General features: G+C 36.3%; 1 protein-coding gene across 4 annotated transcripts in view; it reads left to right on the top strand.

Moving 5' to 3' along the window:
• CRACDL (CRACD like) overlaps positions 1 to 13398 on the top strand; it is a 49119-nt gene extending 35721 nt beyond the window's left edge. Inside the window, exons 9-12 of one of the 4 annotated variants that reach the window (XM_083361540.1) lie at positions 1374 to 2940; positions 6406 to 6590; positions 10357 to 10504; positions 11928 to 13398. In XM_083361540.1, coding sequence (XP_083217666.1) covers positions 1374 to 2940; positions 6406 to 6590; positions 10357 to 10504; positions 11928 to 12067 — 2040 coding nt within the window. In that variant the 3' untranslated portion in view covers positions 12068 to 13398. Of the gene's footprint in view, positions 1 to 1370; positions 2941 to 6405; positions 6591 to 10356; positions 10505 to 11927 lie in introns of all 4 variants that reach the window. The other 3 variants (XM_083361541.1, XM_083361542.1, XM_083361539.1) reach the window with 3 other exon arrangements.
• Positions 13399 to 14221: the final 823 nt, after the last annotated feature.

The following is a 14221-nucleotide window of genomic DNA, read 5'->3' as shown; positions in this document are numbered from 1 at the left end:
TAGATAGTAGGTAGATACAAGAATTATAAGGACATGTTTAGAAGTAACACTGAATTCTAATTTATGTGAAGACAAAAAGATATATTGTGGTATACTATTTAGCCCTCCACTGCAGTTCATTAAACCATACGTGTTTTCCTAGCATCATGTAGCAAGTGCAGAGGATGGCTGTATGATCATAGGAAAGGCATGAGCGCTTCAAGGAACTGCAGATAACTATTACATTTGCCTCATCATATATTTCAAAGATACGTTCTTGCCTTTAAATTCAAAATATTGCACACTTCCAATAAAAAATCTAGTGTAAAAAATAAAGTTAGCCACATTTGTAGGCTGAAATTATGCAGTTTTTTAAAAAGCACTATGAAGAATGAAGAAGTTTTGAAATAATCAGTTCTTACATAAAAACAATTCCATTGATTTGGTATTTAGTAGGACCATTCCATGCAAATCATACAAAGAATATGGAAGTAGCTTCTGAAGCAGCTACTGTACAAAGATGTGGTTGTGAGTCCTTGGTACTCTCTGAGCTTGCTCGGTTGCTTGTAGATATTTCATTACCCACCTAGGTAGTGCTAGAACACTCACTCTCACTGATGATGTTATCTAGTCAAGTAATGAAACATTTGCAAGCAAACAACCAAGCTCAGAGATCACCAAGGACTCTCCAATTAAACCCTGAACTACAAATATTCTCTTATGTTTAAAGATGCAGCTGTTTTAAAGGTTCAGAGGTACTTCCAAATCTCCTTTTTTACAGTCCTACTATTTAGTTGTTAAAGATTGAAAGAGAGTAAGAGACTGACAGTATTTCTCTTCCATTTATTGTATAATGATTCCTAATTAGTAATGAAAAAATTATATATTCCAGGTAGATACAAGAAAAAAATGAATGTATAACTTTTTTAGAGATAACCAATGGAGAGTTGTTTCCTGGATAGTAGGATGGCTTTTCTGAATTATAACAATTTCCAAATGATGACTGTCTTAATCTTTGCAATCAGAACAACAAAATTTGTACATCTTAATGATTACTGAATTTATTAGCACACGAACTCATGGTTCATTTGAACAGTGAAATGCAATGGGAACTGGTTCAAAGGGAAATGTAATTGAAATCACAGGGAAATAGTGACCACTCTTATATATGTGCCTTGTGAATTTCATCACATGTACCACTACCTCTTGAAAATCTTTCATACTGTTGAAGTGAGTAAAATCACAAAATTCCACAATAAACTCTTTTAATTTAGGTTGCTAAAAGTTTTTATTGTCAATGATACTTCCATCTTAGGAGTAACTAATCTTTTTTTAAAAAAAGTACTGCTGTGATGTAGAGAAAAGGTGCAAGCTCTTTTTGTTTCTTACAGAAGAAATTATCTGAATCTCAGAAAGACATGGTCTGCACTCTTGAGGAAGATGAAAATGTTGGGAAAGAAGTGCTGGTTGAAGAGTCCTACAAAGGTGTGACTTCCAGTCCACAGGAACTGACTGACAATACAGCTTTGTCCAATATGGTTTCCTCCGAGCTTCAATCTAATTTGAGTCACCCAGATGAAAAGACTTACACATCACACTCCACTTCTCTGATGGACTCACATTGCTATGAGAACTCTTCAGAGGGCAGCGAATCTGTCCAGGGATTAGTATACACTGTAAGGCAATCTTCAGCTTCTGACCCCAAAGAAAATATTGCTTCACAGTATGACAAAGACCACTGTGAAACTTTAGAGATATCTCCTAAGAATTTAAGTAATGTGCCCTTAAGTGTTTTAAACCAAGAAAATAAACAGATTTCTTGTATTCTATCCAAAAATGACATGAGACCTGCTAAAAATATCCCTGCCCAAAAATATGTGATTGCTGAATCAGATGTATCAGTTAAAAAATCATTGAAAGATGCTAAGGAACCTTTGGAAAGTGTTTCTAATAAGGAAGCTACACAGAGAACATCTTTATTGGCCAATTCTATCATTTCTTTATCCACAAATCCTTCCCAGCTTCCTAATTTACTCCATTCAGAGAACAGTAGTATTTCTCTGGCTTCATGCAGAAACTCTTCACTGGAAGAGAGGCCTTCTTTGAGTCAAGGCAAAATGAAAGCAACTCAAGAGAAACTGGAATCTAATGATGAAGACTCTCTCCCACCTATATCTGATGGTATATTGGGTGGGAAAGCAGAGAAAGAAACCAATGACCTTTGTGGATTGAGAAAGTTTTCAGTGTCATCAGCGCGGTGGAGATCTAGATCTAACAGCCTGGACACGGATGCTTCAGAGCGTGAGAAGCCTCTTGCCATGCAGGTAAATTTTTCCACAAATTGTGAAAAGACAAAGAAGGATGTTGAGATGAATTCTTCACAAGAGAAAAAAAGATGCATTAATAAACAGAAATCTTCATTGGAGTTAGAATCTGATATTACTGGTAGAGCATTAGACTCAAAGACTTTTGCCTCACAGCCTTTGGATTCAAAACCAGTATTGAGCAACTCTTTTGGTAATCTTCTGCAGCTGTCAAGTCCAAGCCATTCAAGCTCTGAGGGGCAAAATCCCTTCCAAGTCAAACTTAGGTCCACATCTTTATTACTGAAATACAGAGACATTGGACAGGAATCAAAGGAACGTAAAGGAGATAATGCTGAACTTAATTTAGTAAAAGGGGAAGTGACTTTATCTTCACTGAAAGTTGAAAAAGGAGAAATCAGGAAGACAATGGATGAAAATGTTACTGATTTGTCCAATGAAAGTTTCAAAACTAAATTAAAATCCTCTGAACAGGGTAGCATAAAACCTCCACTGCCAAGAAAACCTGTTTTACAACACTCCAGTATTACTAGCCTTAACACAAGCACAGAAAAGCAGGAAAAGATAACCAAATATCCAGAATTTAAAACAGAAAGCAGAAATATGGAAAAGAAACAAAATCCCTCCGAAGTGCCTGGTAAGACTTTGACATATTTATATATTTGTGTGTATCACTTATTCAGCAAACCATGGTTTAGTGCAATAAATGAAGTCACAGAGTCACTAGATTTTACGTAAATGATATTAAAGATAGAAAAGTCTCCCTTACTTTTTCCCTTATTCTGGGCATTTAGATCATATTTTCAAGATTTTTTTTAAAAAAGAAAACTATTAAAATCTGCTTTCCTGTATCCTGAAAGTTTGCTACCACTTATGTTCTTCTTGTTTTAACCCATCCTTGGGATTCTGCAGAATCTTTTCTGAGGATACTGATTTTAAGTAAATTAAATTATTGGAAGTACTGTTTTTCAGTACCGTATATCTCTTCATCATTTTGCACATTTTTAACTGTACATACTTCCTAATTTGGAAAATTCCTAGGAGACATTATTTCTTGTATAGGTTCCATGAGGATTTAACTGAAATTTGGGAAGCAGGTGGAAAAGGCATCAAAATTATGGACAAAACTAAAGTATATACTGAGAGTGCACATATAGCTACACATATTACTATGTTATAACCAAAGAGTTATACAGTACTCCATTATTTCTATTTCATCCTATTTGGGAATATGACTAATATTCTAGACAGTTCAACACACTATTTGTTTAGAATTAACCATGACTTATAACTGTAACTAGTTAGGAGGGAAACAAACCAACACTCATATTTTCAAATAACTGGAATTAAAATATAGATGGAACTGGCCAAGTTTGTTAGCCAAGTCTGCTACCTGAAAGCAAATGTATATCAGTATGTATCAAGCAAAAATATATTGGCTGTTACCAGATATGTTCATGGGTTTTACTCAAGGACACTTTTGGTAAAGTGTCCAGAAGTGCTTTGCGTATGTATGTCTTGGTGAAATATCTAGTTGCCTCAATTACAATATTCTGTTCCAGTAAAAAAGTTATAATAGGTATGTGGGGGGGTGTTTGGTGGGAGGGGGAGCAAAAAGCAACATCACAATGATTTTTAATTGTATCTGGAGAAATTTAGGATAAAAAATAAGGAGTAAAACATCTGTTAAAAGAAGCACAAAGATAGCCATGTAAAATAAAAGGAAGAAGGAAAATGTTTTGAAATTGAGTCTTGGCCATCAAAATTTATTGCAGTGGCAGGATAATGAAAATAAGTAGGGGAAAAAACAAGGGTCATTGTACACTTCATTGGCTGAATAACAAAGTGGCATTTGGGGAAGATGTCAATGTGAGAAGAAGTAAAAAAAAGTATTGCTTTGTTTGTTTCCTTGGCTATCTGTGGTATTCCCAGGAAACTTACTAATACTGAAGTTCAAAAGTGTCGGTACTTTCTGTCTTATTCCTTCCAAGTTGAACTTTTGTTTCCATAAAGTGTCACAGGAAAACATTTGTCTGCCCAGTTTTGATTTTGTGGTTATAATCAGATCATGGCATTTGAATATTTTTGTCAGGACCCACCCCAAACCACGTCTTAGGAAGACAAAACTCTTGGAGCCAATTCTAGTCCAAAAAGAAATCTTTACTATGACATGCTTGGCTGTGGGAATGCAAGACGGGATCTAATATTGTTCTACAAATTGAAACCTTTTAAAGAGTTCCCTGTTCAACCCCCCTTCCCTAACCCCATTTGGTCAGCCCCTCATCATTTACCTCGTGTCATCCCTTTCGTGGCAAAAGGAACTTTGGGATTTTATGGTTATTGCTCTTTTCCTTCAAAGGAGACACAAGCCAGATACCTCCTATCCTAGCCCCCCCTTTTGTTCCCCCAGTTCAAAAGGCTTCTCTGAATCTTTGAAATGCCTAAGGCAGGCTGAATCCACATTCCTTCCTTCCTCCTCGGGAGATGGCAGAATCCATGGGATAATTTTTTAAACATACATTTATGAATATGATATAAATGGATTCTGACAATTTTTTTCTAAGGTTTTCATTTCTAACCAATTGAGTGGTAGTTGTGGTTTATTTTTGATTGATTTTGATTGGTATATTTTAGTTCATTATTAATGATCAATTCTAACAGGCAAGCCTATAGCTGTTTTCATTATTTTCGTCACTTTCATATTTTCCATTTTTCCACTATGGTCCTTGAGTTTTATAACTAGAGCTTGCAGAACATTTGCATTTTCACGTATTACAATAGTGTCATTAGTGCGGGTTATTGATGTTTCTTCCATTAGTTTTAAAACCATTTTCTTCCAATCCAACCTCCTGCAAAATATATTTAGGATATAGTTAAATAAATAAAGAAGAGAGTACACAGCCTTGCCTCACTCCTTTGTTGAACTGGAACCAATCTATTTCTCATATTCCATTCAAATTGTGGCTTTCTAGCTAGTGTATACGTTTTGCAAAAAAACAATGAGATGTTCTGGGATTCCTATTTCTCTAAATGCATATCACAGCTTAATAAGATGTCTTGTGTTGGATATTTTTGGTTTGCAGTATTGTTGATTCTAGGGATCTTTGTCTTTCTAATCCCATCAGCTCAAATCTTCCTGGGTCCAATCTTTCTGACAAGATTATCACATCTGCATTTCTGCAGATTTTGTTTCTGTTTGGGGCAGAGAGACATGGGGGGGTTCTGCCTTTCTGGTAATTTCCACAAATAGATAAGAGCTCAGGAATTCTTGATCCATGATTTATGGAATAAGGACTGTTCTTTTATCCCATTATCCCATAATCCAGTCCCATCCAGTTGCTTTAACTCTAGTTTCTAGTATCAATGTGAATTATCTCCTTTACTATAGTCTGTGTTAATTTATTAAAATCTCAATAACTGACCTGAAAGGAAGTCCAGATCAGAGGTGCAAATATACATAATGACATTTCCTGGAAGGGGTAAGTTATGAACTTCTGTTGTTCTTGCTTCTTTTACTTCTTCTGGCTCTGAATAACTGCAGCTGTAGAAGAACAGCAATTATTTTCACTATATCAGCAGTGTCTACTTTTACATTATAAGGTTTGACATTATCAACATCATCATTGTCATCTCAGTATATATGACTGTCCATCTCAAGTTCATGACTCTGGGCAGCTAACAATAATTAAAATCATATAAAAATAAAAACAAACAACATATAATTTGCAACTAGGGAGAAAACATATTCACCCATAAGAAATCAATATGACTAGAGCATGGGTTCAGCTATGCCTTCAGATTCCCAGACACTGTGACAGAACCATGTCTTTAGGACCATGCAAAAGGACAACAGGGTCCGGATGCTCTAATTTTGGGGGGTGAGTATGTGAAATGATACACCTACATCAGCTCTGGATTTCTTAGCTTGGCATGTATGTGATGTTTGATGTATGTGAATATTTCTCTTTAGAAATACTGCTAGACATTTGTAAGGTTTACAAGACAAGGTTTGCTCTTTTTTTTAACTTTGTGCCTTGGGAAGATGGTTCTAAAAGGCAAGGAGAACCCATTATAATAATCTTCCTAAATCTTATCTCAACAGAGACAAGTGTGTCTCCTCTTGTGACTGTTACAGATTATGGAAGAACAACTGAAATGCCAGCTTGGATTAGCATAGCAAAGCAAAAGCAAAGGATTGTTGAACAAGATCTTAGCAAAGAAGAGAAGCCAGAGGAACCGGATAAAGCAGATGCAGAAAAACAAATAAAAGAGAAGAAAACAATGGAAGTATGTAATTTACCATTGATTGATTGGTGTGTGTCATCTCACTGGCAGTTCTTTCAGTTTTGTTGATCAGTCCTCTAAGCCTTGATACTCTTTAATCCAATCAGCTAAACCTGTTCTGCTTCAGAGAATTCAGCCAGTAATGACAGGTGTCTTATCATCTCCGTCATGAAACTGTGATTATATGTTATGTTATGAGGAAATTATGGGGAAATGGTGTATCAATTTATATTCCTTACAGCAGCGGCCCCCAAACTTTTGGGCACCAGGGACCAGTCCCATTGGGAGATGTTTTTCCACAGACTGGAGGGGGCATGGTGGACCAGGGTTGGGGACACCTGCCTTACAGTTTGGTCAGGTTGGTTAGGAATTTGAATTTCCTTATAAGCCAAACTCTTTAGTTATAATAGTTTAATATAACTCTTTAGTTATAATAGTTTAATATAAACCATTCCTGCACTTATTCCAGATAAATGCAGTATATCCCAGGTACATGCAGGAAAACAAACCTTTATGACATCATACAAAGCTGATGCTGAGTGAGAATCCTCCTTTTGATGGCCTGCTACTTTCTATTCCAGTTGAATATGTATTCCAACCTATCCCAAACCTTGAATTTTTCCAAATGTGTCTGCCTTATTGTGATTAGGGATAAGCCAGTCTGTCTTTCACTTGAGACACTTTTAGATATATTGCCACTCCTTCTGTATCAGTGTAGCTTTGTGAATATTAAAATGATCTTTATTAGATATTTTATTTCTTTCATTGTCTATGGAGATTCTCAGTCATCCATGTCATGGTTGTCCCAAAGGTGCTTGTTCAAGAGGCAACTGAACTTTCTTGTTTTTTCTTTGAAAAAACCTGAAGAAGCTTCTTGGATGAGAAGGGAAATGTCTTCAAAGAAAAAACAAGAAAATCCAGTTGCCTCTTGAAAAAGCACCTTTGGGACAACTTCTTTCATTCTGCAAGTGTGTATCTGTTGAACACTTAAATAAACATTCAAATTAGGCACCAATGTTAAGTTGGAATCTCAAGTGTGTCACTTCTGAATGTTGCTATTATAACCAAGACAGCATAAGCTGAACATTTTAGAATGAGTTGTTTATACTGATAATTGTCAGTATAAAATTGCTCAATTGTACATGCATATGTATGTCATTGTGGAAAAAATGCCCACTTTAAATCAGGAATCAAAGCCATGTAAATCATGCCACCTTTGCAGTCAGAATGTAAAATCTCATAATGTATAAGATATCCTCACTATGATCTGCCCTTTAAATTCCAAATTCCCACAAAGGCTCCAATTCCTTTCTTTATTAATACTAGCACTTTCTAACAAAAATAGTGTCCCTTTTTGTAGTGTTTCCTTGGGCAACTCACTCTCTCTGAGCCTTACTCACCTCCCAGGGTTGTTGTGGGGAAAATAGGAGGAGGAAGATATGTTGGATGTTTTCTGCCTTGAGTTATTTGTAAAAATAATAAATATAAATATACTGATTTATTTTCTGACCTCTCTTTTGGGATCAACCCAACCATTATTTTATTGTTTTCCCATTGTTCTAAATCCATTTGCTTTTTCTTCAGATATTTTTGTAATTCAATCCTTGATCATTCTCTCTATATCAGGGATCCCCAACCCCAGTCAGTGGAATGGGACCGGTCCGCAGCATGCCAGCAACCGGTCCATGCAAACAAGCAAAGCTCCATCCATGGGTGCAGGCAGCACACAAAACCACACCCCCTCCAGTCCGTGGAAAAACCTCTCCCCAGAACCAGTCCCTGGTGCCCAAAAGGCTGGGGACCTCTGCTCTATATGATTAAAATACGTCTTTCATACTTAGTGACTCTAACTTCTATTCAAATTCATTAATCATTCATTCATGATCCTCTTCTTGCTTTACCATACAGACAAAAGTATACTAAATTAGTGTTTTTTTTTCTTTTTAGATGTCCAAAAATCTTAAAAAGTGTTAAAATAATAAACAGCATTGACAACTTTTGATAGTATGCACTGAAAGTATATTTACTCCCTCAAATGCTGTTTTGCATCTATACTTTACAATTAACTCTTAGCAGGAACCTCTTTTAGTGCATGTATAAGTATGTGTATGTATGGGTGTATTTCATTTACATATAAACTATTCAACAATGCCAAATAGGTTGAGAATTTTGTCCTCCCAAACTCTAAATAAATCATTTAAGTACACAAAGTACTTACATACTGTATTTGAAATGAACAACTTGTATCCTTTGCTACAAATTATACTCCTTAGGCTATTAAACACTGCATTTCATGACCACAATTTCTCCATCCTAGCATGAATAGTACAACTTCTTCTTTTTTGCATTATTCTTCTATACTTGTTTAGTCTATACAATTTATGTGGCTGCCCATCTTGAGTAAAACCAAAACCAACAGCAATGCAAAATAATGATAAAATCTACATTACATCAATATACACAGTAAGGCACCAAGGTCCAAAATAAGTCCTTTTCCTCTTACAGATCAGTAACAAGAAGTTAGCCAACAGATTTACCTAAGAACCAGTCTTCAAGGTTTGAGGGAAAAGCTAGATCTTTTGCATAAAACTTTGCAAAGGGAGGGGATATTGTTCCCAAGGATAGATGCTACAAAACAGAAGACACATTTCCTGAGTTCTGCAAGGACTACTTAATATAGTTATTTTCCACATAACTATTAGAGAGGGGCTGTTTTTACCCTCTTTCTCTCACACAAATGATGTGAACTGAGTTGCCTCTTATTCTTCTGCAATGTGCTCCCTCCATCCTAGAAATCCAGACTACATTCCATCACTTATTATAATAGTTCAAATGTGGGATCACTAAGGCATGATCTAGAAATTGGCATCCAAAGTGCATTTCTGAAAAGGCCTCTGGGCCATGGCAGGGCCTGTGAGTCCAAGAAATCCCCAAATTGTGTACCAACACTGTGTGGGGGGATGTAACTCTATTTAAAGTTAGATATTAAAAAATGAGGGCAGGGATGTAGCCAGGTGGGCTTATTAAGGTTGACCCAAACAGCCTCCAAACACTGAAAAATATATTGACAGAATCATTTAGGTACTTGGATAACTGGATATCATCAGTGTCCTCACTTATGTTGTTGGATGACCTTACCCAGTGGCTTCATAAAGATGTTTAATATGGATGGGGGAAAAGTAGACCCCTGAAGCATTCCACACAGCAGGGATCCAGAACTAGACCCTCTACTGTAGCCAACTGGAATTGGCCCTGGAGAAAGGAGAAGAACCACTGTAACAGTACACCTCCCACTCCCAATCCTCAGAGCTGTACTATGTTGATGGTATCAAAAGCTGCTGAGAGATAAAGGAGAGCTGCAATGGATGTATAACTCCCACCCCAGTCCCACCAAAGTTTATCAGTGCATATTCATTGTCATCTCAGTAATATAATTAGGTCTGAAACTTGACTGAAAAGGCTCCAAATCATAAATTTGGAAAGGAATAAGCAACTCCTTTTACCTGATCTAGCAGGGTTATAATAGCTGTTGATAAATCTGTCTTCCATGAATTAAATTCCAATTATCAAGTCTTATGGTAATAAATTCCACAGGTCCATTACATGTGGAGAGTGCAGCAACTGTAATAGGTAACAAGATAATTTCAAATATGAGCAGGAGACCCACCTCTGTTGTTTACCTATGTGTTGTTTGTTAACTACACTCATATTCTCTTTCCAAATTAATTATTTAAAACTTTACTAATTGTCTCTTTGTACTTGTATTTAGGAAATGGTAAGGCAACAGTCAGATTTGCCTCAGGACATAGTGTCACCTTCCCTATTCACAGCTTCTGTTGGAGAAACAAAGAAAGAGACAAAGCTGGAAATGCAAGACTCTTCACTAAGAAATAGCTTGTCATCCTATCAGAGCCCTGGTATGAAAAAAGTAGTCAAAATACTGGGCTACTATTATTCCACAGTATGCAGGGACTTGTACTAAGCCATAATAGGATTGGGCTTTGGCTTGGCAAGCAGTATCAATTTGACCAATTGTGGGTAATTAAAAAACTGTGGTTAAACAAAACATGCCTTTACACAATATGTAGACCCATTAACTATTACTATAGTACTTTTTATTTGCTATTTATAGTAATATTATTTTGTGCCTAAGTCACATGCTATTAAGATTTTGTTCATATACATGTTTCAAATATATAGTCAAAAGTATAAAAGTGCTTTCTGTAAATGTATATGCAGTTCTATATGGAATCTTGTGTAATCCAGATGAGCTGAAGATCTAGTGTTCACTTGCTGAAGGAGTAGAAGAATCTAGGTTTTGTTTCTGTGGCCTATGTAGAAGATTCTTTTTATACAGATTTATTCTCTTTATTAAAGGGACGTGGTGGCTCAGTGGGTTAGGACGCTGAGCTTGTCGATCAGAAGGTCGGCATTTTGGCGGGTTGAATCCCGAGTGCCACATAACAGAGTGAGCGCCTGTTACTCGTCCCAGCTTCTGCCAACCTAGCAGTTCAAAAGCACGTAAAAATGAAAGTAGAAAAATAGGGACCACTACGGTGGGAAGGTAACAGCGTTCCGTGCGCCTTTGGCATCTAGTCATGCCGGCCACATGACCACGGAGACGTCCTGGGACAAGCGCTGGCTCTTCGGCTTTGAAACGGAGATGAGCACCGGCCCCTAGAGTTGGAAACGAGTAGCACGCATGAGCAGGGGAAGCTTTACCTTTACCTTTATTCTCTTTATTATGTTTAGAAAACATTAATTCTCTAAAAATACTGCATGGGATGAACCTGACATTTAGTGCTAGAATACTTTTGTAGACAATATAAAAATTGTATTCATAGTTTATTTTCACATATCAAATTCTTGCCCAGCCTTGCCTAATAGAATCTCAGAGGATTAGCCGATACTACAGAACATTGAGTTTCCAGAAAAAGGATTCTCAGACTAGGATCTGTAGATCCCTGATGGTCCACAAGGTCTTTCAGATAGTCTGCTACATCTCCCTACATTCATTAGCCAGAGTGAGTTTGCTCCCTCAGCTCCTGCTTTTCCTGTATGATCAACCACCAGCTGGCCAACCTTTTGGAGATTTTAGTACTCAGATACCTATTGAAGAACTTTTGTGACCAATACACCTGTGACAAAAGTTACGCTACAGGATGAAGTATGAAAAAACAATTTTCAATACATACTTAGTTTGGAATTAATACTTTGGTAAAAATAGTAAATGGGTTCTGTTTAAATCGGTGATCCACATATTTTCAGATATTTATTTGACATTTCACAATTGCAGGTTTGAGAAATACTGTAATAGAAACTTTTTCCCCCCATATGCAGCTCAGCCATCATTGCCAACTGAAAGAGGAGATGTAAAGCCACTTAGGAAGACTGGTCATTCTCCAGATCAACCCTCATGGATGGAACTTGCCAAAAAGAAATCCCAAGCATGGAGTGACAAGCCACAGAGGATAAAATAGATTAAATAATTTTGCGCTGTTTTATGCAACCACATCAGCACCCATCAGTGGATCAATTGTTTTAGTAAAACAAATGTGCTGATTTTTCAAACTAAATTGATTGAATTGATAAGGATAATAAACCTATGGGACACCAAAGAGGCTACAATGCAAGAGTTTCAGAAATGTTATCACATTTGTACAGTACTATAGGACAATTCTTGAAAATGACTGCAAGCAATTTAGCTTTGGCAAGAAATTATTGAGATGAAAAATATTGCTTACTGTGTTTCCTTTCATTTTTTCACCCATAAAATGTTATGCCATGAATATTAGGTAATTATTGCTTTAATACAGCAAGAATAATAGTCCAATCAAAATGTCTTTCTGAGATATACAATTACAGCAGACTAGAACAAGAATATTTTTTCAGGCATACAGGAAAAATATTTTAATGTGATTAAGTAAATGAATGAAAATGAAATAAAAAATCAGGTTTTAATAATTGCTTTTTAAGATGGAGTTGGAAATTAGCTAAGATACCTGTGGTTTAGATCCCTACCTTTTAATATAATATAAGATGAAAACATATTAAAACAAGAGATTGTGTAAAGGTGCTGATTAAGGCATCCTTGAGAGAGGTTTCTGCTTTGGCCATCAGCTTTGAAGGTAGCAGAGCTATACCTTTTCCTGAGGAAACCATCATCTGAATTAGCAATATTAGATTATTATTTTCCTGTTTTCAATTTTCTCTTTTTAGGGCAGGTTCTTAAGAAGGTGGTGGACCCTATGGGAAACTGTAGAAGAAATGGCTTATCTGAGTCTTTTTTTCAGTTGGATTTCAAACCTGGGTATGTTCTGAAAGTACATTGATACTTTCTTGTGGGAATGAAATAAGGGTAAATCTCTCTGTAGCTTCTGACACCATAAATCATGGCATTGTTATGGACCACTACCTGGAGTTTGAAGTGGGAGGCACTATTTTATATAAATCAACTAATCTTTGCTGATATTGTAGAAATGCTATTGAATGAAAATTATAGAGTTGGGCTATTGTTTGACTCTTCTTGCCTTTCAGGCAATTTAAGGTACTATATATTGAGGTATCCGTGCATTGTGAAAAGTTCTAGATCACTTTTGGACTGAAAGCTTTATTATGTATTATGTTAACCATTCCCATTTTTTGCATTGCATACAATAATGTTATCTTTCTTATTCTAGCTTTCATCCCCATAACATGATAATTTCCCATGTTAAAGTTCTTTGTGACTTACTTCCCAGTAGTTGCATTTGGAATTATACCTTATATTTTTAACATCTATATTTGTTTTAATATTGTGTAGAGAACTGTAATAAATTTGTAAATCCAAAATACCTTGTGTGAACAAAGTTGATTGTTGTCTTGTTTCAAGTTTCAAACTCACAATACAATTACTAGGTGAGAATAGTAATTTACTCATGGCTGAATAGATAACTGAGAGACAAAGAAAGGAATGTAAATCAAAACAGAGTCTCTGGGAAAGAAAGCTTGCCAGGGTAATTTTGCTTTCAGCAGGAACAATCAGAAGAAAAGTCAAAATACAGTGAAATTTTCATTTCTACTGTGAATCATGATTGACTGAAGACATCTTTGTGAATGATCAGTAATGAGAACTGCTTTGTAGAATGAAAGATGGGGAGTAGAAAGTCTCCAGATGTCCTGTCCCATGCAGAGAAGGTTGCTAGATTCCACATGAAACAGGCAGAATAAACTCAACGGATGAGCCATACAAATTACTTTTATTCAGGCATCCTCAAGACATTAACTCACAGTAATTGCAGAAGTTCCTCTGAAATGTAGATTGTAATCTGGACCCATCTCATAGGTAAAAGAATAATGGATTTCCCCATTCTATGTAAATGTTACATGCTGCTACGGAGCTCCTAGCCTAGCCTTCATGCAGAGAGATAATAAAACCCTGGCACATAACAGGATGTCCAGTAATAAAGACACAAGACCCTCCCAGTGGCCAATTAGAACACAGATATAACCATGTAACAACTAAACTACATTTCCCAGAAGTCCATCTCGTAAGGAGACGGCTTTTAACCCTTAAAATGCTACTTGCTCTAACACAGTTCTTAATTCCTAAGCTAGCTATATAATGGACCAGATGACTATATACTGGTCCAGCA

This window comes from Vipera ursinii (genome assembly GCF_947247035.1).
Source record: "Vipera ursinii genome assembly, chromosome: 4".
In the NCBI taxonomy this organism is placed as follows: Eukaryota; Metazoa; Chordata; class Lepidosauria; order Squamata; family Viperidae; genus Vipera; species Vipera ursinii.
Note: the sequence above shows the minus strand (reverse complement) of the source record. Positions and strands in the feature narration are given on the sequence as shown.